The sequence below is a fragment of the Ranitomeya variabilis genome, chromosome 3 (genome assembly GCF_051348905.1).
Source record: "Ranitomeya variabilis isolate aRanVar5 chromosome 3, aRanVar5.hap1, whole genome shotgun sequence".
Classification (NCBI taxonomy): domain Eukaryota; kingdom Metazoa; phylum Chordata; class Amphibia; order Anura; family Dendrobatidae; genus Ranitomeya; species Ranitomeya variabilis.
Window position 1 is genome coordinate 779,825,590 of NC_135234.1, and position 27,948 is coordinate 779,853,537.

General features: G+C 55.6%; 1 protein-coding gene across 6 annotated transcripts; it reads right to left on the minus strand.

Moving 5' to 3' along the window:
• Nucleotides 1-373: 373 nt before the first annotated feature.
• LOC143817491 (uncharacterized) lies at nucleotides 374-27,782 on the minus strand. 6 transcript variants are annotated; one of them, XM_077298950.1, is made up of 8 exons: nucleotides 27,711-27,782; nucleotides 18,916-19,042; nucleotides 18,342-18,413; nucleotides 16,782-17,641; nucleotides 3,210-3,380; nucleotides 1,444-3,120; nucleotides 1,318-1,381; nucleotides 374-1,253 (listed from the first exon to the last, which is right to left on the minus strand). In XM_077298950.1, the coding sequence occupies exons 1-6, from the start codon at nucleotides 27,720-27,722 to the stop codon at nucleotides 2,281-2,283; spliced, it is 2,082 nt and encodes a 693-aa protein (XP_077155065.1). In that variant the 5' UTR covers nucleotides 27,723-27,782; the 3' UTR covers nucleotides 374-1,253; nucleotides 1,318-1,381; nucleotides 1,444-2,280. The 6 variants fall into 6 exon arrangements, with proteins under 6 accessions (XP_077155065.1, XP_077155064.1, XP_077155066.1 ...); XM_077298949.1 differs by having other exon boundaries at nucleotides 1,318-1,363; nucleotides 1,426-3,120; XM_077298951.1 differs by having other exon boundaries at nucleotides 374-999; nucleotides 1,062-1,253; nucleotides 1,318-3,120.
• Nucleotides 27,783-27,948: the final 166 nt, after the last annotated feature.

Consider the following 27,948-nt stretch of genomic DNA (forward strand, 5'->3'; position numbering starts at 1 on the left):
CAGAACCGCCCACATGCCTCCTCACCCCAACACCACCCATATGACTTATCACATCACACCAGCACCACCCACATGACTACTCATCACACCAGCTCTGCCCACATGACTCCTCCACACACTAGCACCGCCCACATGACTCCATCATGACTAGATGACTCAACAGATCATCAGCGCTCACATGACTCCTCATTACACCACCGCCTTTTCAAGAGTGATATACATACAGTGAGCGCATAAGCCACAGACTGGGACCAGGCATCACATTGTGGTGATGATTTACAGGATAACTACCCAACATTCACCTCTTCCACAAGCTGTAAAGTGAGCCGCTGTCATTTCATCAGGCTGAAGTGGACATCTAGTGGCCGATGTGTGAACTGCATCATGACATCTTTTATTTTATACAGAAAGACGCAAAATAAAAATGTAATAAAACATGTAACAAGTGATCTGACAAGAGGATCCCTCCAGACTCCAGCATCCACGCAGGGTGACAGCCACCGACAGCTGCCATTGCAGTGTCCATATAGGCTGTCAGTCGGCTTCCCAGTCTTTCTACTGAACAAGTCTGTGCTATATGTAGGGGCAGTCTCTGGTGAGGCTTCCAGTCACCACATTATTGCATATAGTGACTGTACCGTGCTGGTCACCGAGGCTGGAGCAACTCTTACACCTGTCTATATCAGAAGTCTGAAGGGTCAGCGCCCCACACATCGCCCGCCCTCTCCAGGAACATGACCACGAGATACTGCATGTACATAAGACGCGCAGGATGTGATGACTGAAGGCTTTGTGGAGGTCGTCCAGCGAGCACCGACCTCTCCCGCGTGTGGTGCTGCATTGTACGTCAGAAGGCTGCTCGTGTTGTATCATACATGGGATCCCGTAGAGTGCTAGCTCTGTACTCGCCCCGGCCCCTGATCGGCGGCTGCTACCTGTGGAGGGGCTGTATTTCGGATAGCTCTGTACTCGCCCCGGCCCCTGATCGGCGGCTGCTACCTGTGGAGGGCCTGTATTTCGGATAGATCTGTACTCGCCCCGGCCCGATCCGCGGCTGCTACCTGTGGAGGGGCTGTATTTCGGGTAGCTCTGTACTCGCCCCGGCCCCTGATCCGCGGCTGCTACCTGTGGAGGGCCTGTATTTCGGATAGATCTGTACTCGCCCCGGCCCCTGATCCGCGGCTGCTACCTGTGGAGGGGCTGTATTTCGGGTAGCTCTGTACTCGCCCCGGCCCCTGATCCGCGGCTGCTACCTGTGGAGGGCCTGTATTTCGGATAGATCTGTACTCGCCCCGGCCCCTGGTCTGCGGCTGCTACCTGTGGAGGGGCTGTATTTTGGGTAGCTCTGTACTCGCCCCGGCCCCTGGTCCGCGGCTGCTACCTGTGGAGGGGCTGTATTTTGGGTAGCTCCGCGCTCTCCCCGACCCGATCCGCGGCTGCTACCTGTGGAGGGGCTGTATTTCGGGTAGCTCTGTACTCGCCCCGGCCCCTGATCCGCGGCTGCTACCTGTGGAGGGGCTGTATTTCGGGTAGCTCTGTACTCGCCCCGGCCCCTGATTCGTGGCTGCTACCTGTGGAGGGGCTGTATTTCGGGTAGCTCTGTACTCACCCCGGCCCCTGGTCTGCGGCTGCTACCTGTGGAGGGGCTGTATTTTGGGTAGCTCTGTACTCGCCCCGGCCCCTGATCCGTGGCTGCTACCTGTGGAGGGGCTGTATTTCAGGTAGCTCTGTACTCGCCCCGGCCCCTGGTCTGCAGGGGCTACCTGTGGAGGGGCTGTATTTCAGGTAGCTCCGTACTCGCCCCGGCCTCTGATCCGCGGCTGCTACCTGTGGAGGGGCTATATTTCGGGTAGCTCTGTACTCGCCCCGGCCCCTGATCCGTGGCTGCTACCTGTGGAGGGGCTGTATTTCGGGTAGCTCTGCGCTCTCCCTGGCCCCTGATCCGTGGCTGTTACCTGTGGAGGGGCTGTATTTCGGGTAGCTCTGTACTCTCCCTGGCTCCTGATCCGTGGCTGTTACCTGTGGAGGGGCTGTATTTTGGGTAGCTCTGTACTCGCCCCGGCCCCTGGTCTGCGGCTGCTACCTGTGGAGGGGCTGTATTTTGGGTAGCTCTGTACTTGCCCCGGCCCCTGGTCTGCGGCTGCTACCTGTGGAGGGGCTGTATTTTGGGTAGCTCTGTACTCGCCCCGGCCCCTGATCAGCGGCTGCTACCTGTGGAGGGCTGTATTTCAGGTAGCTCTGTACTCACCCCGGCCCCTGGTCTGTGGTTGCTACCTGTATTTAGGGCTGTCCAGGTTGGGTGAGTTTGTCGCTCTTGCGCCGGGTGCGCAGCTGTTCGTTCAGTCTGTTGCGGATCTCGCTGTGATCCACCTTGCGCAGCATGAAGTGACGCTCCACCACTGCCATCACCCGCCTCTTCACGTTCAGCGGGATCCCCTGTCGCCCTCTTAGGCCGTCCAGGTTCACTCTGTTTACCCAACCCTTGTAGATGTCAAAGGGGACCAGGGCCCGGAAGACCAGGGCCGCGAACCTCCCCGGCTTCCCCGCACTCTGGCTCAGGAGGCCCCACTCCATCTCTGCGCTGAGCGGCTGCAGGGGGATGTTAGGGAGCCGCTCCCCGATCCTGCAGGAGTCATACTGGGTGTAGTATCCGGCCCCGGGGGACAAGCTGAGCTCCTCATCCTCATCTTCCTCTTCCTCCTCACGTTTGATGGTGGTGGTGGGCAACATGTCGTCCTCGTCGTGGAGGGGATTCTCGTACATCCAGGACACCTGCTCGCGGCTCTGCTCAGTAATGGCCTCCAGTGGGTAGCCGTATCCGCACTGCAGGCTGCTCTCCGGAGACGCCCGGCTGGACTCGGTGGAGTGTCGGTCCTCCATGGGCCGGCTCCACACCGGACAGGAGTTCTGCACCAAGATGGCGGACGGCTGGGCTGAAGAGCGGTAGCCGGGGGGAGAGCAGAGCGAGGCCACCATCTCCTTCAGCTCCTTCATCTCTTGGCCCATCTGGTCCAAGGCGGCCCTCATAAGATCCCGCTCATGTTGCGCCTGAGCCGCACTCCTGCGGAACCTCTTGAGCTCCCGTAGCATCTCCTGCTGTCGCCGGCTGGGCCTCTTGTTCTGTGATCAAGGAAAAAAGACAACATGGCTGATAACAGAGACTACAGACAATACACACCCAATATTAGCACCGCAGGCCTGGGAGATACCTCTGTCTGTGTGCTCTGCTCCATCCGGGCAGGAGCCGCCGGACGCTCATCCTCCTCTTCCTCCTCCATTTTCACTGGTTGTGACAACTGAATGAGCTCCTGCAGAGGCAGCAGTGTCGGTGCGCAATCTGCATGTTCCGCCCTCCTCTCCATACCCCAGCGGAGGCGCAGCTGAAAGGAAACCGAGGTCACATGATTCATAAATTATACAACCCGACCGGCACGTCTCACACGATGCACCGCAGCAGTTTGACCCAACCCCCGCCCATCTGAGGTCACATCCCGTCAATGCACAGAAGCAGTCCCTGACCCAATCCTCGCCCATCTGAGGTCACATCCTCTCACTACACAGCAGACCCTGACTCAAGCCCTGCCCATCTGAGGTCACAACCCCCACAATACACCACAGCCCATTTGAGGTAACATCCCCACAATGTACCGCCACAGAGCCTGACCGAACCTGTCACGATATGAATATGCCATGTTTTGAGTTTATACCTAAGAGGTCCATGGTTTTCAGAAGCACGCTGTGGGCTTTTCCGACCCACCCTCTTTACTCTGCCTAGAAAGCTCTGCTCTCTTAGGCTACGTTCACATTTGCGTTGTGCGCCGCAGCGTCGGCGCCGCAGCGCACAACGCAAACAAAAACGCAGCAAAACGCATGCACAACGCTGCGTTTTGCGCCGCATGCGTCATTTTTTTAATTGATTTTGGACGCAGCAAAAATGCAACTTGCTGCGTCCTCTGCGCCCGGACGTGGGCGCCGCAGCGACGCATGCGGCGCAAAACGCAAGTGCGACGCATGTCCATGCGCCCCCATGTTAAATATAGGGGCGCATGACGCATGCGGCGACGCTGCGGCGCCCGACGCTGCGGCGCAGGCCGCAAATGTGAACGTAGCCTTAGCCTGCAGGCAACTCCCTCCTCCCTGCTATCTCCTAGTAATGTGACACCAGCCAGCACATTCACTGACGAATTTTTATAGCTCTGTGCTGCGAGAGCCAGGCTGTCCTTAAACCCCTCATTCCCCCCTCCCGCCTAATACCAGTCCAAACTGGTACAGAAAATGCATGAGACTCTATTGTTCTTTCAAAGTTATGTATACTGGAGCTAATCTGGGCTACAGATATAAGGATTATATATTCTGGATGTACATCGAGAGATCTATAGCTCACTGAAGTCGCTAGGAGCTAAACCCAACGAGTTGCAAGGATCGGATTTCTCCGTAAGCGGGTCATGTATCTACGCCGTGTTTATACTTAAAGGGAACCTGTCACCTGAATTTGTCGGGACCTTTTTTCGGTCCGATGGGCGGTGTTTTCGGGTGTGTTATTCATCCCTTCCTTTCCCGCTGGCTGCACGCTGGCCGCAATATTGGCTTGAAGTTGATTCCGGCGCACTATGTCCCGGAACACAGCAAAATACTTCCGGGACATAGTGCGCCGGCGCATGCGCACTAATGCTTTTCGGCTTTGCCCGCAGTTGGGCAAAGCATACTGCGCGTGCGCAAAGCAAGATTGCCTTGCGCTCGCGTGTTCTACGGAGGATAGCGAATCAACTTCAAGCCAATATTGCGGCCAGCGTGCTGCCAGCGGGAAAGGAAGGGGTGAATAAAACACCCGAAAACACCACCCATCGGACCGAAAAAAGGTCCCGCCAAATTCAGGTGACAGGTTCCCTTTAAGAGAACTCCCCTGACGTGGTGAACATTCTGATCATTGTGTCGTTCTCATATGAGGTTCATACAGCGAGTCTATAGAAATGGTTTGTCATAACTCTAAGAAAAGGGAGAATTCAGCCTCTGAGTGAGGTCAGCACAGGGGGAATGCCTTGGTTTTAGGCTGGGATAAGTGAGACATCAGTCTTGAGCATCTTTGTCCGGGGTCTACCTGCGAGACAGGGGTGTAATGCATCTTGATGTGTCCCCTGAGCACATGGTCAGCCGTGAGATGAAATTATCTGAACGAAATGTAAGTGTTTTTTCAACTTTAATCCCATTTTATTTGTAATTGTACTGTACATATGATACTTGTCTTCTTTATAATATCTTTTTATACTTCTGTAAACACTGCCTGCCTTTTTTTGGAGTAAAATATATAAAATTACTAGCTTTGTCTTCCCTTGCTCTGTAACGAACTGTCACATCCTCTGAAGTGAATTACGCTACTAATTGGGGTTGGTTCCAGACCCGTTAATAATTAAGAAATCGGAGCTGATGGTAGCAGATTTGTCCTGTGCGTTTGGGAGGCGTTGTAGCAACTAGCGGCATTGATAATTATTGTTCACGCCTGAGTGGGAATAGTTATATCGCCCTCGCTGCTGTGTGCCCATTAGCCAGTACAAAGTAAGGCAGCCTGTCTGGCGACTAATTATCCTAGGTGCAATACCCAGTCTGACCTGAGGGTAGTAGGATATAGATAAATCCACTTTAGAAAGGAACCAGGAGCAAGCAAACAATCCTGGTTCATAACAAATTGGTGTGAGTAGTGGGGAAGATAAGGGTATCCTCCCCGTGAACCGTGACACAACCTCCGCCCATCTGTGGTAACATCCCCCACAATACACCGCAGCCCATCTGAGGTCACATCCCCCACAATGCACCACAGCAGATCCTAACCCAACCCCAAACCATTTGAGATCACAATTCCCACAATGAACCACAGCAGTTCCTGACACAACCCACGCCCATCATAGGTCACATCCCGAACAATACACAGCCACAGAGCCTGAACCAACCCCCGCCCATCTGAGGTCACATCCCCCAAAATGCACCACAGCAGAGCCTTACCCAACCCACGCCCATCTAAGGTCACAAACCCCACAATGCACCACTGCAGATCCTGACCCAAACCCCGCCCATCTGAGGTCACATCTCCCACAATGCACAGCAGAACCTGAACCAACCCCCACCCTTCAGAGGTAACATCCCCCACAATGCACCGCCGCAGAAACTGACCAAACCCCCGCCCATCTAAGGTCACATCCCCCACAATGCAAAGCAGAGCCTGACCCAACCCCTGCCCATTTGAGGTCACATCTCCCACAATGCACCACAGCAGATACTGAGCCAACACCCGCCCATCTGAAATCACAACTCCCACAATGCATCACATCAGATCCTGATCCAACCCCCGCCCATCTGAGGTCACATCTCCCACAATGCACAGCAGCAGATCCTGACCCAATCCCCACCCATCTGAGCTCACATCCCCACAATGCACCGCCGCAGAGCCTGACCCAACCCCGGTCCATCTGAGGTCACAACTCCCACAATGCGCCATTGCAGATCTTGACCCAACCCCTGCCCATCTGAGGTCACATCTCCCACAATTCACAGCACAGCCTGAACCAACCCCCACCCTTCTGAGGTCACATCCCCCACAATGCACAGCCGCAGAAACTGACCAAACCCCCACCCATCTGAGGTCACATCCCCCACAATGCACTGCAGCAGAGCCTGACCCAACCCCCGCCCATCTGAGGTCACATCCCCACAATGCAAAGCAGAGCCTTACCCAACCCCTGCCCATTTGAGGTCACATCTCCCACAATGCACCACAGCAGATACTGAGCCAACCCCCGCCTATCTGAAATCACAACTCCCACAATGCATCACATCAGAACCTGATCCAACCCCCACCCATCTGAGGTCACATCTCCCACAATGCACAGCAGCAGAACCTGACCCAACCCCCGCCCATTTAAGGTCACATCTCCCACAATGCACCGTCGCAGAGCCTGACCCAACCCCGGTCCATCTGAGGTCACAACTCCCACAATGCGCCATTGCAGATCTTGACCCAACCCCCACCCTTCTGAGGTCACATCCCCCACAATGCACTGCCTCAGAAACTGACCAAACCACCGCCCAGCTGAGGTCACATCCCCCACAATGCACTGCAGCAGAGCCTGACCCAACCCATACCCATCTAATGTCACATCCCCCACAATGCAAAGCAGAGCCTGACCCAACCCCTGCCCATTTGAGGTCACATCTCCCACAATGCACCACAGCAGAAACTGACCAAACCCCCGCCAATCTGACATCACAAATCCCACAATGCACCACATCAGATCCTGACCCAACCCCCGCCCCTCTGAGGTCACATCCTCCACAATGCACAGCAGAACCTGAACCAACCACCACCCTTCAAAGGTCACATCCCACACAATGCACCGCCGCAGAAACTGACCAAACCCCCACCCATCTGAGGTCACATCCCCCACAATGCACTGCAGCAGAGCCTGACCCAACCCGCGCCCATCTGAGGTCACATCCCCCACAATGCAAAGCAGAGCCTGACCCAACCCGTGCCCATTTGAGGTCACATCTCCCACAATGCACCACAGCAGATACTGAGGCAACCCCTGCCCATCTGAAATCACAACTCCCACAATGCATCACATCAGATCCTGTTCCAACCCCCGCCCATCTGAGGTCACATCTCCCACAATGCACCACTGCAGATCCTGACCCAACCCCAACCCATCTGAGGTCACATCCCCCACAATGCACAGCACAGCCTGAACCAACCCCCGCTCATCTGAGGTCACATCCACCACAATTCAACACAGCAAAGCCTTACCCAACCCCCGCCATCTAAGGTCACATACCCCACAATGCACCACTGCAAATCCTGACCCAAACCCCGCCCATCTGAGGTCACATCCCCCACAATGCACAGCAGAACCTGAACCAACCCCCATCCTTCTGAGGTCACATCCCCCACAATGCACTGCAGCAGAGCCTGACCCAACACTTGCACATCTGAGGTCACATCCCCACAATGCAAAGCAGAGCCTGACCCAACCCCTGCCCATTTGGGTCACATCTCCCACAATACACCACAGCAGATACTGAGCCAACCCCCGCCCATCTGAAATCACAACTCCCACAATGCATCACATCAGATCCCGATCCAACCCCCGCCCATCTGAGGTCACATCTCCCACAATGCACAGCAGCAGATCCTGACCCAATCCCCACCCATCTGAGCTCACATCCCCACAATGCACCGCCGCAGAGCCTGACCCAACCCCGGTCCATCTGAGGTCACAACTCCCACAATGCGCCATTGCAGATCTTGACCCAACCCCCGCCCTTTTGAGGTCACATCCCCCACAATGCACTGCCGCAGAAATTGACCAAACCACCGCCCCGCTGAGGTCACATCCCTCACAATGCAAAGCAGAGCCTGACCCAACCCCTGCCCATTTGAGGTCACAACTCCCACATTGCACCACAGCGGAGACTGACCCAACCCCCGCTCATCTGAGCTCACATCCTCCACAATGCTCCGCCACAGAGCATGACCAAAACCCCGACTACTGAGGTGACATCCCCAAAAAGCACAGCATCAGAGCCTGGCCCAACCCTCGCCGGAGGTCACATCCCCAACAATGCAAAGTAGTTCTTGACTCAACCCCCACCCATCTGAAGTCACATCTCCCACAATGCACTGCCGCAGAGCCTGACCCAACCCCCAACAACTGAGGTCACATCCCTCACAATGCAGCGGCAGAGCCTGACCCAACCCCCTCCCATCTAAGGTCACAACTCCCAGAATGCACCACAGCGGAGCCTGACCCAACCCCCGCCCATCTGAGGTCACATCCCCCACAATGCACCCTGGCAAAGCCTGACCCAACCCTCGACAACTAAGGTCAAATTCCCACAAGGCACAGCAGCAGAGCCTGACCCAACCCCCACCCATTTGAGATCACAACTCCCACAATGCACAGAAGCCCCTAACCCAACCCCCACCCATCAGAGAACAGATCACCCACAATGCCCAACAGCAAAGCGTGACTCAACCACCGCCCATCTGAGGTCAGAACTCCCACATTGCACAGCAGACCATAACCCAAAAGTGCACGGCCACAGAGACTGACCCAACCTCTGACAACTGAGGTCACATCCCCAAAATGCACAGCAGCAGAGCCTGACCCAACCCTCGCCCAAATGAGGTCACATCCCCACAATGCAAAGCAGCAAATCCTGACCCAACCCCCGCCCAACTGAGGTCACATCCTCTACAATGCACAGCAGATCCTGACCCAACCCCCGCCCATCCGAGGTTACAACTCCCATAATGCACAGCAGAGCCTGACCCAACCCCCACCCATCTGAGGTCACAACTCCCATAATGCACAGCAGAGCCTGACCCAACCCCCGCCCATCTGAGGTCACAACTCCCATAATGCACAGCAGAGCCTGACTCAACCCCCCGCCCATCCGAGGTCACAACTCCCATAATGCACAGCAGAGCCTGACCCAACCCCAGCCCATCTGAGGTCACAACTCCCATAATGCACAGCAGAGCCTGACCCAACCCCCGCCCATCTGAGGTCACAACTCCCATAATGCACAGCAGAGCCTGACCCAACCCCCGCCCATCTGAGGTCACAACTCCCATAATGCACAGCAGAGCCTGACTCAACCCCCCGCCCATCCGAGGTCACAACTCCCATAATGCACAGCAGAGCCTGACCCAACCCCAGCCCATCTGAGGTCACAACTCCCATAATGCACAGCAGAGCCTGACCCAACCCCCGCCCATCTGAGGTCACAACTCCCATAATGCACAGCAGAGCCTGACCCAACCCCAGCCCATCTGAGGTCACAACTCCCATAATGCACAGCAGAGCCTGACCCAACCCCAGCCCATCTGAGGTCACAACTCCCATAATGCACAGCAGAGCCTGACCCAACCCCCGCCCATCTGAGGTCACAACTCACCCACAATGCACCACAGCAGAGCCTGACCCAACCCCAGCCCATCTGAGGTCACAACTCCCACAATTCACAGGCAAAGAATTTGTTAACACTAAACAGGACAAATGAATTTCTATACCATTTAATATAAATGTATTATAAATTAGTGAATCCCAGTGAAAACAAATCAGGTGAGTGGAAACCACTCGCATGAACAATAGAAACCAACCACCAGAGCTATAGACCTAATTCCAAGGAGACAGTGGCACGGACATACGTATTATCAAAATATTACTTTATTTTATTTGTAATGGTAACAACATATTACATGTGCACATGTTTGGAGAATATAAAACATATAATACATAAAATGACCAGTATATATAAAAACCTAAATAGGTATAAGGTACGCCATGAAAGGAAGGGTTAATCTCAGGAATCCTATTAAAAACCAATAAAAAATAAAGGAGTGTGTGCCACAAGTGCGAAAAAAATATATATAAGATATAAAAATTAATATATAAAAAATATATATAGTAGGGGTGTATGTGGTCAAAGAACCTATGAGGTAAAAATGTATATTTGATAATACGTATGTTCGTGCCACTTTCTTCTTGGAATTAGGTCTATAGCTCTGGTGGTTGGTTTCTATTATCCCACAATTCACAGCAGCAGAGCCTGACCCAACCCCCACCCATCTGAGGTCACTTCCCCACAATGCAAAGCAGAGCCTTACCCAACCCCCACCCATCTGGCGTCACATCCCCCACAATGCATAGTAGCAAAATCTAACCAAACCCCCGCCCATCTGAGGTCACATCACCCACAATGCACCACAGCAGATACTGACCCAACCCCAGCTCATTTGAGGTCACAACTCCCACAATTAGCAAATAGATCAATGGCTGCACTCAAAATTTACTGTGCTAAGACAAGGAAATGTGTAATATATGAAATGTGAATAGCATAATGGCTAGGGAAATATATGAAAAAACACATGAGATTCTTAGCACAAGATTTGGCCAAACGTTGTGAGCCCATCCACCAAACGTCAAGGTGATCTCAGATCGGATGGGTAACTGAGCTGACTGCCTAGTGTGAACACTTACCTATGGCTAATAACATGGTAAAGCCTGCATTTATAGGAAGCTCAGAACCAACTGTGTATGGATGTAATTAAAATCACAGCATGGTGAAGGGCGAGGCGTTCAAGTCAGAAAAAATAGTATATACTAAGTATAAGAAAACTGACTGAACAACAATATAATCTGAACTGGTGCATAACCAAAAAAAGTCATATAGCAAATAGATCAATGGCTGCACTCAAACTCCCACAATTAACTACAGCAGATCCTGACCCAACCCCTGCCCATCTGAGGTCACACCTCCTAAAATGCACCACAGCAGATCCTGACCCAACCCCTGCCCATCTGAGGTCACACCTCCTAAAATGCACCACAGCAGATCCTGACCCAACCCCTGCCCATCTGAGGTCACACCTCCTAAAATGCACTACAGCAGATCCTGACCCAACCCCTGCCCATCTGAGGTCACACCTCCTAAAATGCACTACAGCAGATCCGGACCCAACCCCTGCCCATCTGAGGTCACACCTCCTAAAATGCACCACAGCAGATCCTGACCCAACCCCTGCCCATCTGAGGTCACACCTCCTAAAATGCACCACAGCAGATCCTGACCCAACCCCTGCCCATCTGAGGTCACACCTCCTAAAATGCACCACAGCAGATCCTGACCCAACCCCTGCCCATCTGAGGTCACACCTCCTAAAATGCACTACAGCAGATCCTGACCCAACCCCTGCCCATCTGAGGTCACACCTCCTAAAATGCACCACAGCAGATCCTGACCCAACCCCTGCCCATCTGAGGTCACACCTCCTAAAATGCACCACAGCAGATCCTGACCCAACCCCTGCCCATCTGAGGTCACACCTCCTAAAATGCACCACAGCAGATCCTGACCCAACCCCTGCCCATCTGAGGTCACACCTCCTAAAATGCACCACAGCAGATCCTGACCCAACCCCTGCCCATCTGAGGTCACACCTCCTAAAATGCACTACAGCAGATCCTGACCCAACCCCTGCCCATCTGAGGTCACACCTCCTAAAATGCACCACAGCAGATCCTGACCCAAACCCCTGCCCATCTGAGGTCACACCTCCTAAAATGCACCACAGCAGATCCTGACCCAACCCCTGCCCATCTGAGGTCACACCTCCTAAAATGCACCACAGCAGATCCTGACCCAACCCCTGCCCATCTAAGGTCACACCTCCCATAATGCATTGCAGCAGAGCCTGACCCAACCCCTGCCCATCTGGGGTCACATCCCCCACAATGCGCCGCAGAGCCTGACCTAACCCCCACCATGCGCCGCAGCAGAGCCTGACCCAACTCCCACCCATCTGAGGTCACATCCCCCACAATGCGCCGCCGCAGAGCCTGACCTAACCTCCACCATGCACCGCAGCAGAGCCTGACCCAACCCTCGCCCAATTGAGGTCACATCCCAACAATGCACAGCAGCAGATCCTGACCCATCTCCCACCTATCTGAGGTCACAACTACCACAATGAACCACAGTAGATCCTGACCCAACCTCCGCCCATCTGAGGTCACACCTCCCACAATGCACCACCGCAGATCCTGACCCAACCTCCGACCATCTGAGGTCACATCCCCGACAATGCAAAGCAGCAGAACCTGACCCAACCCCCGCCCATTTAAGGTCACATCCCCAACAATGCACAGCAGATCCTGACCCAACCCCCACCCATCTGAGGTCACAACCTCCACAATGCACTGCCGCAGAGCCTGACCCAACCCCCGCCAATCTGAGGTCACATCTCCCACAATGCACAGGGCTGAGACTGACCCAACCCCCGACAACGGAGGTCACATCCCTAAAATACACAGCAGCAGAGCCTGACCCAACCCCCGCCCATCTGAAGTCACATCCCCTACAATGCACAGCAGATCCTGTCTCAACCCCTGCTCATCTGAGGTCACATCTCCGATAATGCAAAGCAGACCCTAACCCAACTCCCGCCCATCTGAGGTCACATCTCCCACAATTCCCTGCTGCAGAGCCTGACCCAACGCCCACCCATCTGAGGTCACAACTCCCACAATGCACAGCAGCAGAGACTAACCCAACCTTTCCCCATCTGAGGTCACAACTCCCACAATGCAAAGCAAAGACTTACCCAACCCCCACCCATCTGACGTCAGATCCCCACAAAGCAAAGCAGAGCCTTACCCAACCCGCACCCATCTGGTCATATCCCCCACAATGCACCGCCACAGAGCCTGACCCAAACCAAGCCCATCGAGGTCACATCTCCCACAATGCACTCCGGAGGAGCCTGACCCAACCCCCGACAACTGAGGTCACATCCCCTCAACACACAGCAGCAGACGCTGACCCAACCCCCGCCCATCTGAGGTCACATCCCCACAATGTACAGCAGAGCCTGACTCACCCCCGCCCATCTGAGGTCACATCTCCCACATTGCACAACAGATCCTAACCCAACCCCCGCCCATCTGAGGTCACATCACCCACAATGCACTGCCACAGAGCCTGACCCAACCCGACAACTGAGGTCACATCCCCCACAATGCGCCCGCCGCAGCAGAGCCTGACCCAACCCATGCCCATCTAAGGTCACATCCCCCACAATGTGCCGCCGCAGAGCCTGACCTAACCCCCACCATGCACCGCAGCAGAGCCTGACCCAACCCTCGCCCAATTGAGGTCACATCTCAACAATGCTGCACAGCAGATCCTGACCCATCTCCCACCCATCTGAGGTCATAACTACCACAATGCTGCACAGCAGATCCTGACCCTACCTCCGACCATCTGAGGTCACATCCCCCAAAATGCACCACAGCAGAACTTGACCCAACCCCCGCCCATTTAAGGTCACATCCCCCACAATGCACCGCCACAGAGCCTGACAAAATCCCGACCCATCTGATGTCACATCTCCCACAATGCACAGCAGCAGAGACTAACCCAACCTTTCCCCATCTGAGGTCACAACTCCCACAATGCAAAGCAAAGACTTACCCAACCCCCACCCATCTGACGTCAGATCCCCACAAAGCAAAGCAGAGCCTTACCCAACCCGCACCCATCTGGTCATATCCCCCACAATGCACCGCCACAGAGCCTGACCCAAACCAAGCCCATCGAGGTCACATCTCCCACAATGCACTCCGGAGGAGCCTGACCCAACCCCCGACAACTGAGGTCACATCCCCTCAACACACAGCAGCAGACGCTGACCCAACCCCCGCCCATCTGAGGTCACATCCCCACAATGTACAGCAGAGCCTGACTCACCCCCGCCCATCTGAGGTCACATCTCCCACATTGCACAACAGATCCTAACCCAACCCCCGCCCATCTGAGGTCACATCACCCACAATGCACTGCCACAGAGCCTGACCCAACCCGACAACTGAGGTCACATCCCCCACAATGCGCCCGCCGCAGCAGAGCCTGACCCAACCCATGCCCATCTAAGGTCACATCCCCCACAATGTGCCGCCGCAGAGCCTGACCTAACCCCCACCATGCACCGCAGCAGAGCCTGACCCAACCCTCGCCCAATTGAGGTCACATCTCAACAATGCTGCACAGCAGATCCTGACCCATCTCCCACCCATCTGAGGTCATAACTACCACAATGCTGCACAGCAGATCCTGACCCTACCTCCGACCATCTGAGGTCACATCCCCCAAAATGCACCACAGCAGAACTTGACCCAACCCCCGCCCATTTAAGGTCACATCCCCCACAATGCACCGCCACAGAGCCTGACAAAATCCCGACCCATCTGATGTCACATCTCCCACAATGCACAGCTGCAGAGCCTGACCCAACCCCCGACAACTGAGGTCACATCCCCACAATGCAAAGCAAAGACTTACCCAACCCCCACCCATCTGACGTCAGATCCCCACAAAGCAAAGCAGAGCCTTACCCAACCCGCACCCATCTGAAGTCATATCCCCCTCAATGCACCGCCACAGAGCCTGACCCAAACCCAGCCCATCTGAGGTCTAATCCCCCACAATGCACAGCAGAGCCTGACCCAACCCCAGCCCATTTGAGGTCACATCCCCCACAATGCACCGTTGCAGAGCCTGACCAAACCCCTGCCCATCTGAGGTCACCCCCCCCACAATGCAGCAAAATCTAACCCAACCCCCGCCCATGTGAGGTCACGACTCGCACAATGAACCACAGCAGATCCTGACACAACCCCTGCCCATCTGAGGTCACACCTCCCATAATGCATTGCAGCAGAGCCTGACTCAACCCCTGCCCTTCTGAGGTCACATCTCCCACAATGCACAGCTGCAGAGCCTGACCCAACCCCCGACAACTGAGGTCACATCCCCACAATGCACAGCAGCAGAGCCTGACCCAACCCCCGCCCATCTGAGGTCATAACTCCCACAATGAACAGCAGCAGAGTCTAACCCAACCCCTGCTCATCTGAGGTCACATCCCCCACCATGCATAGCAGCAAAGCCTGACCGAACCCCTGCCCATCTGAAGTCACATCACCCACAATGCAGCACAGCAGATCCTGACCCAACCCGCGCCCATCTGAGGTCACATCTCCCACAATGCAGCACAGCAGATCCTGACCCAACCCGCGCCCATCTGAGGTCACATCTCCCACAATGCTCCACAGCAGATCCTGACCCAACCCGCGCCCATCTGAGGTCACATCTCCCACAATGCTCCACAGCAGATCCTGACACAACCCCCACCCATCAGAGGTCACACCTCCCACATTGCACCAAAGCAGATCCTGACATAAGCCCCGACCATCTGAGGTCACATCCCCCACTCACAACTGAGGTCACATCTCCCAAAATGCACTCCCGCAGAGCCTGACCCAACTCTCGCCCATCTAAGGTCAAAACTCCCACAATGCACCGCTGCAGAGCCTGACCCAACCCCCACCTGAGGTCATACCTCCAACAATGCACCACCACAGAGCCTGACCCAATCCCCGCCCATCTGAGGTCACAGCCCCCTTGTTGCACAGCAGATCCTGACACAACCCCCGACCATCTGAGGTCACATCCCCCCACTCACAACTGAGGTCACATCTCCCAAAATGCGCTCCCGCAGAGCCTGACTCAACTCCCGAACTGAGGTCACATCCCCCACAATGCGCCACAGCAGATCCTGACCCAACCCCCGCCCATCTGAGGTCACAACTCCCATATTGCACAGCAGAGCCTGACCCAACCCCCGCCCATCTGAGGTCACATCCCCACAATGCACAGCAGATCCTGACCCAACCCCCGCCCATCTGAGGTCACGTCCCCCACAATGCACAGCAGAGCCTGACCCAATCCCCGCCCATCTGAGGTCACATCCCCACAATGCACAGCAGAGCCGGACCCAATCCCCGCCCATCTGAGGTCACGTCCCCCACAATGCACAGCAGAGCCTGACCCAACCCCCGCCCATCTGGGGTCACGTCCCCTACAATGTACAGCACAGCCTCACCCAACACCCGCCCATCTGAGGTCACATCCCCCACAATGCACCACAGCAGATCCTGAGCCAACCTCCCACCCATCAGAGGTTAAAATTCCCACGATGCACCGCTGCCGAGCCAGACCCAACCCCCGCCAATCGGAGGTCACATCCCCCACTGGATGGCACTTATATAAATACTTCTGCGCTCCCTGAATGTTATTAGTTTCCTCCCTGTTGCGAGTCCTCGGTGCAGCACTGCTGATGCACCAGGAGGCTCAGGATAAGCTCTGGCCCCTAGGTGTCGGCTCAGTACCTCTCCGGCAGGCTCCTCGGCGGGGGGCTCCTCGGTCAGGCTCTGCTTCCGTCGGGAGTTGTCGGTCTGCCAGCCGGCCCTCAGGCTCTCCCCCGTGTGCTTCTGCAGGTGGCGCTGCAGAGACTTCTTGCGGATGAAGCGGTCCCAGCAGTAGGGGCACTCGTAGGGCCGCTCGCCCGTGTGCCTCCGCGTGTGCGCCACCAGGTCGGTCTTGCGGCTGAAGCTCTTGGTGCAGCAGGAGCAGTGGAAGGGCTTGTGGCCGGCATGGCTCCACAGGTGGGTGGTGAGGGTGGAGTTCTGCCGGAAGCTGCGGCCGCACTGCTGGCAGGTGTAGGGCCGCTCCTCCGTGTGTGTCCTGCGGTGGGCGCTCAGATGCTGCTTCTTGGCGAAGGTCTTGGCGCAGACGCTGCAGCGGTGCGGCCGCTCCTGGCAGTTGCCCGTCTGGTGGCTCAGGAAGTCGAGGAGGCGGCTCCAGCTCTCTCCGCACCGAGCGCAGGTGTGAGATTGACCCTCACTGTCCTTGTCCGGGGTCTCCGGGGCGGTATCTGTCCTACAGGACGTGGGGGACGAGGAGCGGCGGCCGCTCGGAGCAGCAGCCCGGGGGCCCGAAGGACCGTCCGTCCGCAGACCCCGTCTCTTTATATCTGTCCGGTGTCCGGAATTCCGCTTCACTAATCGCAAAGATCTTCTAGTGCCGAGGACCCCCGGGGGGCCGGCGCCCCCAACGACCCCCGCAGCGTCCTCCACAACAGCCCCCGCAGTGTCCTCCACAAGGCCCCCCGCAGCATCCTCCACAGCATTGTCCACTGCGGCACACCGCCCCGTCCTCCACACAGCGCCACCTTTTACCATCCGCTCACCTGAAGACACAAAGACTCCAGTCACCACCAAAGCTGCAGCCACAATAAGGCCTTATCACATATCCAATCCTCCAGTCACCTCCAGAGCTGCGGTCACTATTCTGCTGTTACATCGTGTCTTATCCTCCAGTCACCTTCAGAGCTGCAGTCACTATTCTGCTGTTACATCGTGTCTTATCCTCCAGTCACCTCCAGAGCTGCACTCACTACTCTGCTGTTACATCGTGTCTTATCCTCCAGTCACCTCCAGAGCTGCACTCACTACTCTGCTGTTACATTGTGTCTTATCCTCCAGTCACCTCCAGAGCTGCGGCCACTATTCTGCTGTTACATCGTGTCGTATCCTTGTCACCTTCAGAGCTGCACTCACTATTCTGCTGTTACATGGTGTCTTATCCATGTCACCTTCAGAGCTGCACTCACTATTCTGCTGAGAGCGGCTCATTACTGGGTTGTCCACGATCAGACGCCGCCGCGCTCACGTCCATGTGTGGAGGAGATTGGTGCTGTACAGCCCCTTTAAGGTTGAGAGCTGTGGTAGATTGTGCTGCGGTTGCACGGTGACCTGAGTCGCTGACATTACAGCACTGAGCGTCGGAGTCAGAGTCGCCCTGGGGCAGATTTCCCCCTTCCTCGGTGTCAGACTCTGGAGCTCTGCTTGTCAGTGTTCTCCCCTATGGGATGTACAGGAATCACTCACCTGCAGCCTCGGGGCTCGGACCCTCCCCGCGCTCCATCTTCACCACGATCTCCGGGGACGAAAACATCAGTCCTGTGCGCAGAGAAAGAGGGAAGCGTGACATCACTGCGACCCACCCCCGCACACCGTGACATCACTGCGCCCCACCCCCACACACCGTGACATCACTGCGACCCACCCCCGCACACCGTGACATCACTGCGCCCCACACACCGTGACATCACTGCGACCCACCCCCGCACACCGTGACATCACTGCGCCCCACACACCGTGACATCACTGCGACCCACCCCCGCACACCGTGACATCACTGCGCCCCACCCCCACACACCGTGACATCACTGCGCCCCACCCCCACACACCGTGACATCACTGCGCCCCACCCCTGCACAGCTTGACATCACTGCGCCCCACCCCCCCGCACAGCGTGACATTTCACCCCACCCCCGCACAGCGTGACATTATCTCACCCCACCCCCGCACAGCATGACATTACCTTGCCCCACCCCTGCACAGCGTGACAGTACCTCACCCCACCCCCGCACAGTGTGACATCCCTGCCTCTGATTCTTACCCAGAGATGTCAGGTGGCGGTAGTTGTCGGCCATCACTTCTCTGTACAGATCCTTCTGCTGAGAGCGGAGACCACGCCACTCCTCCTCTGAGAACCGCACCACCACGTCCTCGAAGGTGACCGCCCCCTGAGCGACATGAGGGGCAGCATAACAGATAGGGGTCTCTGTCACTATCCGGGGGTTTCTGTCACTATCAGGGGTCTCTGTCACTATCAGGGGACTCTGTCACTGTCAGGGGACTCTGTCACTGTCCGGGGGTCTCTGTCACTAGCCGGGGGTGTCAGGAAATAGGTAGAAGTTCTTATTACTTCAATTACACATACAGGGCTCTCAGCTGCAGTTTCCTCTGCCTGTCAGCACAGGCTGGATTTCTAAGCCACTCTTCCTCCCTGCTATATAGCTGTAATGTGAGACCAGCGTGCTAGCAACATTCACTGAGGAATTTTTATGGCTTTGAGCTGGGAAAGCCAGTCTTCTGTCTAAACCCCTCATCCCACCCATAGAGATAAAAAGGTTACATATTCCGGATGTCCACCAAGAGATCTATAACTCACTGAAATCGCTAGGATCTAAACCCAACGAAATGCAATGAACGGATTTCTCCATAAGCGGGTCATATATCTACTCCGTGTTTATACTTAAAGGAACCCCCATGACGTGGTGAGCATCATGATCATTGTGTCGTTCTTTTACGAGGTTCATACAGCGAGTTATGTATAGAAATGGCTTGTCATAACTCTGAGAAAGGGGAGTATTCAGCCTCTGAGTGAGGTCACCACAGGGGGAGTGCCTTGGTTTTGGGCACAGAGATAAGTGAGGGAGATATCACTCTTCACTAGTCTTTTGTCTAGGGTCCAGCTGCAAAACCCATCTGTAATGCATCTTGATCTGTCGCCCATCCCCCGAGCCACATGATCTGCCATGAGATGAAATGACTTAAGAAACTGTGTTTTTATTCAACGTTAATCCCATTTTATTTGTAATTGTTTGTACATACGATACTTGTCTTCGTTTATAATATCCTTTTACCCTTCTGTAAACACTGCCTACCTTTTTGGAGTAAAATATATAAAATTACTAGCTTCATTTCTCCTTGCTCTATAACATACTGTCATGTCCTCTGAAGTGAATTACACTACTAATCTGGGTTGGCTCTGGACCCGTTATTAATTAAGAAATCTGAGCTGGTGGCAGTGGATTTGTTCTGTGCGTTTGGGAGGCTTTGTAGCGACGCACGGCATTGATAATTATTGTTCCCGCCTGAGTGGGAATAGTTATATCGCCCTCGCTGCAGTGTGCCCATTAGCCAGTACAAAGTAAGGCAGGCTTTCTGGTGACTAATTACCCTAGGTGCAGTACCTGGTCTGACCGTAGGGTTACGGGGGGCGCCAGAGAGCTGCAAGTTCCAAACTGGAACCGGGAAGTGGGATATAGATAAATGCCCTTCAAAAAGAACTGGGCAACCAAACAACCCCAGTTCATGACATAATAGTGTGAGCAGTGGGGATGATAAATATATCCTCCCTGGGATCCGTGACAGGGGGTCTCTGTCACTATCTGGGGGTGTCTGTCACTATCCGGGGGTCAATGTCACTATCAGGGGGTCTCTGTCACTATCTGGGGGTGTCTGTCACTATCCGGTGGTCTCTGCCACTATCAGGGGGTCTCTTTCACTATCAGGGGGTCTCTTTCACTATCCGGGGGTCTCTGTCACTATCAGGGGGTCTCTGTCACTATCTGGGGGTGTCTGTCACTATCCGGGGGTGTCTGTCACTTTCTGGGTGTCTCTGTCACTATCCGGGGGTCTGTCACTACCGGGGGTCTCTCACTATCCGGGGGTCTCTGTCACTATCCGGGGGTCTATATCACTATCAGGGTCTGTCACTACCCGGGGGTCCCTGTCACTATCCGGGGGTCTGTCAAAATCAGGGGTCTCTGTCACTATCTGGGGTCTCATGACACTATCTGGGGTCTCTGTCACTATCCGGGGGTCTATGTCACTATCTGGGGTCCCTGTCACTACCTGGGGGTCTCTGTCACTACCCTGGGGGTCTGTCACTATCCGAGGGTGTCACGATAATGTAAAAATGTCATATTGTGAGTTTAGTTCTAGAAGGTTCCATGGCAGACACACGCTGTGGGCCATGCCGACCCCCCCCTTCTCACTCTGCTTGCGGCCTGTGTGTGGGGGTCTATATCACTATCTGGGGTCTGTCACTACCCGGGGGTCCCTGTCACTACCTGGGGGTCTCTGTCACTAACCTGGCGGTCTCTGTCACTACTCTGGGGTCTGTCACTATCCGAGGGTGTCACGATAATGTAAAAATGTCACATTGTGAGTTTAGTTCTAGAAGGTTCCATGGCAGACACATGCTGTGGGCCATTCCGACCCTCCCTTCTCACTCTGCTTGCTGCCTGTGTGTGTAACTGAAAACCCCTCAGTTTCCCTCCTCCCACAAGAATTTATATAGCTCTACGCTGCAAAATACCAGACTCTGTGAACACTACTCATTCCCCCTCCCACCTGGTACTGCCAAAACTAGTATAGAAAGCATGAGATTCTTTGTTCTATTAAAGTGATATATAGGGGCACCGATCCAGGCTAGAGATATAAGATTTATATATTCCTAATGTCCATCGATATATCTATAAGTCACTGAAACCGCTAGCAGCTAAACACAATGAGTGCAAAGAGTGGATTTCTGCATAAGTGGGTCATGTAATGAGGTGGGCTCCTCCTGATCATTGTATATTTAGTATACGAGATTCATACAGCGTGCTAGGCATAAAAATAGTTGCCATAGCTCCAAGGGGATGTTTCAGCCTCTAAGTGAGGTCACCACAGGGGGAGTGCCTGAGTTTTGGGCTGTGAGATAACTTAGTGAGACAGCAGTCTTGCATGTTCTTTTGTCCGGGGTCTAGCTGCTGTACAGATGTGTGATGCATCTAGATGTAGCCCCTCCTCCTCAGCACATGGCCATTCATGATGATGCAATGACATAATGACCTGTAAGTGTTCTTTTCAATTGTGATCCTTTTTTTTTATTTGTAATTGTATTGCACATACGATTTGTCTCCTTTATTATATCTTTTTACACCTGTGTAAACACTGCCTACCTTTTTTTTGGAGTAAAATATAAAATTACTAGCTTGTCTCTCCTTGTTCTATAAAGAACTGTCGCGTCCTCTGAAGTAAATTACGCTACTAATCTGGGTTGGCTCCGGACCCGTTAATAATTTAGAAAATTGGAGCTGGTGACAGCAGAATTTGTCCTGTGCGTTGGGAGGCTTTGTGGCGACAGCGGCGTTGATAATTATTGTTCCCGCCTGAGTGGGAGTAGTTATATCGCCCTCGCTGCAGTGTGCCCAATGGCCAGTACACAGCAGGCAGCCTTTCTGGCGACTAATTACCATAGGTGCAGTACTCTGACTGACCTGAGGGTAAAGGGGCGCCAGAGAGCTGCAAGTTCCAAACCAGAACTGGGAAGTGGGATATAGATAAATCTCCTTCAGAAGGAACCAGGGGCAACCAAACAACCCCAGTTCATGATAAATTGGTGTGAGTGGGGGGGATGATAAAGGTATCCTCCCCGTGAACCGTGACATATTGGTGGGATTCCTGACAGGGGGTCTCTGTCACTATCGGGGGTCTCTGTCACTATCTGGGGGGTCTCTGTCACAATCCGGGGGTCTCTGTCATGATCGGGGGGTCTCTGTCACTATCCGGGGGTCTCGGTCACTATTGGGGGGTCTCGGTCACTATTCGGGGGTCTCTGTCACTATCCGGGGGTCTCGGTCACTATCGGGGGGTCTCGGTCACTATCGGTGTCTCTGTCACTATCTGGGGGGTCTCTGTCACAATCCGGGGGTCTCTGTCATGATCGAGGGGTCTCTGTCACTATCCGGGGGTCTCGGTCACTATTCGGGGGTCTCGGTCACTATCCGGGGGTCTCGGTCACTATCCGGGGGTCTCGGTCACTATCAGTTGGTCTCTATCACTATCGGGGTCTCTGTCACTATCCGGGGGTCTCTGTCACTATCAATTGGTCTCTATCACTATCGGTGTCTCTGTCACTATCCGGGGGTCTTACTATCTGGGTGTCTCTGTCACTATCCGGGGGTCTCTGTCACTATCTGGGGGGTCTCTGTCACTATCCGGGGGTCTCTGTCATGATCGGGGGGTCTCTGTCACTATCCGGGGGTCTCTGTCACTATCGGGGGGTCTCGGTCACTATCCGGGGGTCTCGGTCACTATCCGGGGGTCTCGGTCACTATCGGGGTCTCTGTCACTATCCGGGGGTCTCTGTCACTATCCGGGGGTCTCTGTCACTATCCGGGGATCTCTGTCACTATCGGAGGGTCTCTGTCACTATCCGGGGGTCTCTGTCACTATCGGGGGGTCTGTCACTATCGGGGTCTCTGTCACTATCGGGGGGGGGGCTCTCTGTCACTATTGGGGGGTCTCTGAAGGAACAGATGATTGGCCTCGGGGAGACCAAAACATCCAACACCGCGGAGACACCATCACGTGTTTCTCAACGCAAGCAGTGAATAGCCAGACCTTTCCCCGGGAAGGAACAACCACGGGAAGGGCAGCATCCAATAAAGGAAAACATCCAATAAAGGAAACCACCTATGCCAAGCATGGTATCCATCCACAGACAGCTGTTTTGGGGTGTTTGTATTGGGGTGTCTCTGTCACTATCGGGGGGTCTTGCTCACTATCCGGGGGTCTCACTCACTATCCGGGGGTCTCTGTCACTATCCGGGGGTCTCTGTCACTATCCGGGGGTCTCTGTCACTATCGGGGGGTCTCTGTCACTATCCGGGGGTCTCGCTCACTATCGGGGGGTCTCGCTCACTATTGGGGGGTCTCGCTCACTATCCGGGGGTCTCGCTCACTATCGGGGGTCTCGCTCACTATTGGGGGTCTCTGTCACTATCGGGGGGTCTCTGTCACTATCCAGGGGTCTCGGTCACTATCCGGGGGTCTCTGTCACTATCGGGGGGTCTTGCTCACTATCCGGGGGTCTCACTCACTATCCGGGGGTCTCTGTCACTATCCGGGGGTCTCTGTCACTATCCGGGGGTCTCTGTCACTATCCGGGGGTCTCGCTCACTATCGGGGGGTCTCGCTCACTATTGGGGGGTCTCGCTCACTATCCGGGGGTCTCGCTCACTATCGGGGGTCTCGCTCACTATTGGGGGTCTCTGTCACTATCGGGGGGTCTCTGTCACTATCCAGGGGTCTCGGTCACTATCCGGGGGTCTCTGTCACTATCGGGGGGTCTTGCTCACTATCCGGGGGTCTCACTCACTATCCGGGGGTCTCACTCACTATCCGGGGGTCTCTGTCACTATCCGGGGGTCTCTGTCACTATCCGGGGGTCTCGCTCACTATCCGGGGGTCTCTGTCACTATTGGGGGGTCTCGCTCACTATCCGGGGGTCTCGCTCACTATCGGGGGTCTCTGTCACTATCGGGGGGTCTCTGTCACTATCCAGGGGTCTCGGTCACTATCCGGGGGTCTCGGTCACTATCAGGAGGTCTCGCTCACTATCCGGGGGTCTCTGTCACTATCTGGGGGGTCCCTGTCACTATCGGGGGGACTGTCACTATCCGGGGATCTCGGTCACTATCGGGGGGTCTCGGTCACTATCTGGGGGTCTCGGTCACTATCTGGGTCTCGGTCACTATCCGGGGGTCTCGCACACTATCGGGGGGTCTCGCACACTATCGGGGTCTCTGTCACTATCGGGTCTCGCTCACTATCGGGGGGTCTCGCTCACTATCAGGGGTCTCGGTCACTATCCGGGGGTCTCGGTCACTATCCGGGGGTCTCTGTCACTATCCGGGGGTCTCGGTCACTATCCGGGGGTCTCGGTCACTATCGGGGGTCTCTGTCACTATCCAGTGGGTCTCTGTCACTATCCAGTGGGTCTCTGTCACTATCCGGGGTCTCGCTCACTATCAGGGGGTCTCGCTCACTATCGGGGGTCTCTGTCACTATCGGGGGGTCTCTGTCACTATCCGGTGGGTCTCTGTCACTATCCGGGGTCTCGCTCACTATCAGGGGGTCTGTCACTATCGGGGTCTCGTTCACTATCGGGGGGTCTCTGTCACTATCGGGGGGTCTCTGTCACTATCCGGGGGTCTCGGTCACTATCCGGGGGTCTCGGTCACTATCGGGGTCTCGCTCACTATTGGGGGGTCTCTGTCACTATCGGGGGGTCTCTGTCACTATCCGGAGGTCTCGATCACTATCGGGGGGTCTCTGTCACTATCCGGGGGTCTCGGTCACTATCCGGGGGTCTCGGTCACTATCGGGGGTCTCGGTCACTATCCGGGGGTCTCGGTCACTATCGGGGGGTCTCTGTCACTATCGGGGGTCTCTGTCACTATCCGGGGGTCTGTCACTATTGGGGGTCTCTGTCACTATCCGGTGGGTCTCTGTCACTATCCGGGGTCTCGCTCACTATCGGGGTCTCTGTCATTATCCGGGGGGTCTCTGTCACTATCGGGGGGTCTCTGTCACTATCGGGGGGGTCTCTGTCACTATCCGGGGGTCTCTGTCACTATCAGGGGGTCTCTGTCACTATCGGGGTCTCGCTCACTATCGGGGGGTCTCTGTCACTATCGGGGGGTCTCTGTCACTATCCGGAGGTCTCGATCACTATCGGAGGGTCTCTGTCACTATCCGGGGGTCTCGGTCACTATCCGGGGGACTCGGTCACTATCGGGGGTCTCGGTCACTATCCGGGGGTCTCTGTCACTATCGGGGGGTCTCTGTCACTATCGGGGGTCTTTGTCACTATCGGGGGTCTCTGTCACTATCCGGTGGGTCTCTGTCACTATCCGGGGTCTCTGTCACTATCGGGGGGTCTCTGTCACTATCGGGGGGTCTCTGTCACTATCGGGGGGGTCTCTGTCACTATCGGGGGGTCTCTGTCACTATCCGGGGGTCTCTGTCACTATCCGGGGCTCTTGCTCACTATCCGGGGGTCTCTGTCACTATCGGGGGGTCTCTGTCACTATCCGGGGGTCTCGGTCACTATCGGGGGTCTCTGTCACTATCAGGGGGTCTCTGTCACTATCCGGGGGTCTCGGTCACTATCAGGGGGTCTCGGTCACTATCAGGGGGTCTCGGTCACTATCCGGGGGTCTCTGTCATTATTCGGGGGGTCTCTGTCACTATCGGGGGGTCTCTGTCACTATCGGGGGTCTGTCAATATCGGGGGGGTCTCTGTCACTATCCGGTGGGTCTCTGTCACTATCCGGGGTCTCGCTCACTATCAGGGGGTCTCGCTCACTATCGGGGGGTCTCGCTCACTATCGGGGGGTCTCTGTCACTATCCGGGGGTCTCGCTCACTATCGGGGGGTGTCTGTCACTATCGGGGTCTCTGTCACTATCGGGGGTCTCTGTCACTATCGGGGGGCTCTGTCACTATCCGGGGGGCTCTGTCACTATCCGGGGGGCTCTGTATCTATCGGGGGTCTCTGTCACTATCGGGGGGTCTCTGTCACTATCCGGTGGGTCTCGCTCACTATCGGGGGGTCTCTGTCACTATCGGGGTCTCGCTCACTATCAGGGGGTCTCTGTCACTATCGGGGTCTCGCTCACTATCGGGGGGTCTGTCACTATCGGGGGGTCTCTGTCACTATCCGGGGGTCTCGCTCACTATCCGGGGGTCTCTGTCACTATCAGGGGGTCTCGGTCACTATCGGGGGGTCTCGCTCACTATCGGGGGGTCTCGCTCACTATCGGGGGGTCTCGCTCACTATCGGGGGGTCTCTGTCACTATCCGGGGTCTCGCTCACTATCCGGGGGTCTCTGTCACTATCCGGGGGTCTCGGTCACTATCCGGGGGTCTTGGTCACTATCGGGGGTCTCGGTCACTATCCGGGGGTCTCGGTCACTATCGGGGGGTCTCTGTCACTATCGGGGGGGTCTCTGTCACTATCCGGGGGTCTGTCACTATTGGGGGTCTCTGTCACTATCCGGGGTCTCGCTCACTATCGGGGTCTCTGTCATTATCCGGGGGGTCTCTGTCACTATCGGGGGGTCTCTGTCACTATCGGGGGGGTCTCTGTCACTATCCGGGGGTCTCTGTCACTATCAGGGGGTCTCTGTCACTATCGGGGTCCCGCTCACTATCGGGGGGTCTCTGTCACTATCGGGGGGTCTCTGTCACTATCGGGGGGTCTCTGTCACTATCCGGGGTCTCGCTCACTATCCGGGGGTCTCTGTCACTATCAGGGGGTCTCGGTCACTATCGGGGGGTCTCGCTCACTATCGGGGGGTCTCGCTCACTATCGGGGGGTCTCTGTCACTATCGGGGGGTCTCTGTCACTATCGGGGGGTCTCGCTCACTATCGGGGGGTGTCTGTCACTATCGGGGTCTCGCTCACTATCGGGGGGTCTCTGTCACTATCGGGGGGTCTCTGTCACTATTGGGGGGTCTCTGTCACTATCTGGGGGTCTCGCTCACTATCCAGGGGTCTCGGTCACTATTGGGGGGTTTCTGGCACTATCGGGGGGGTCTCAGTCACTATCGGGGGGTCTCTGTCACTATCGGGGTGTCGGTGTGTGGCGCAGACATTGTTTTGTACTCGGGCTTTGATGTGATGTGATGAAGTTGGGGTGTTGGGGGAGGGGCTTCTTTCCCAGTAATGCCTTGCGGCCGGAAGAGCCCGGGACTGACCCATGTATGTCCCTGCGGGGGGTGGAGTGTACCATCTGGCACAGGAGGGGTACAGGACGGAACCAGCCCCGGGTCTGCAGCCCGCACTCACCTCTCCTCTCATCCCGCCAATCCGCGCTCTGCTCTGCCCGCCGTGTCCACCAGGTGTCGCTGCGCTCCCGGGTTCCCGTGACGTCACACGCGTTCTGCTGCTATTGGTCAGTTCGGAGACGCCAGTTCTTCGCTCTGCCGCCAGGGGGCGACAATGGTAGAGGCTGAAGCCAAGTCTGCTAAAGGACCTCTGGTGACGTCATGCCCATGTGACCGGAAGGGGCGGAGCCTCTTCCTCC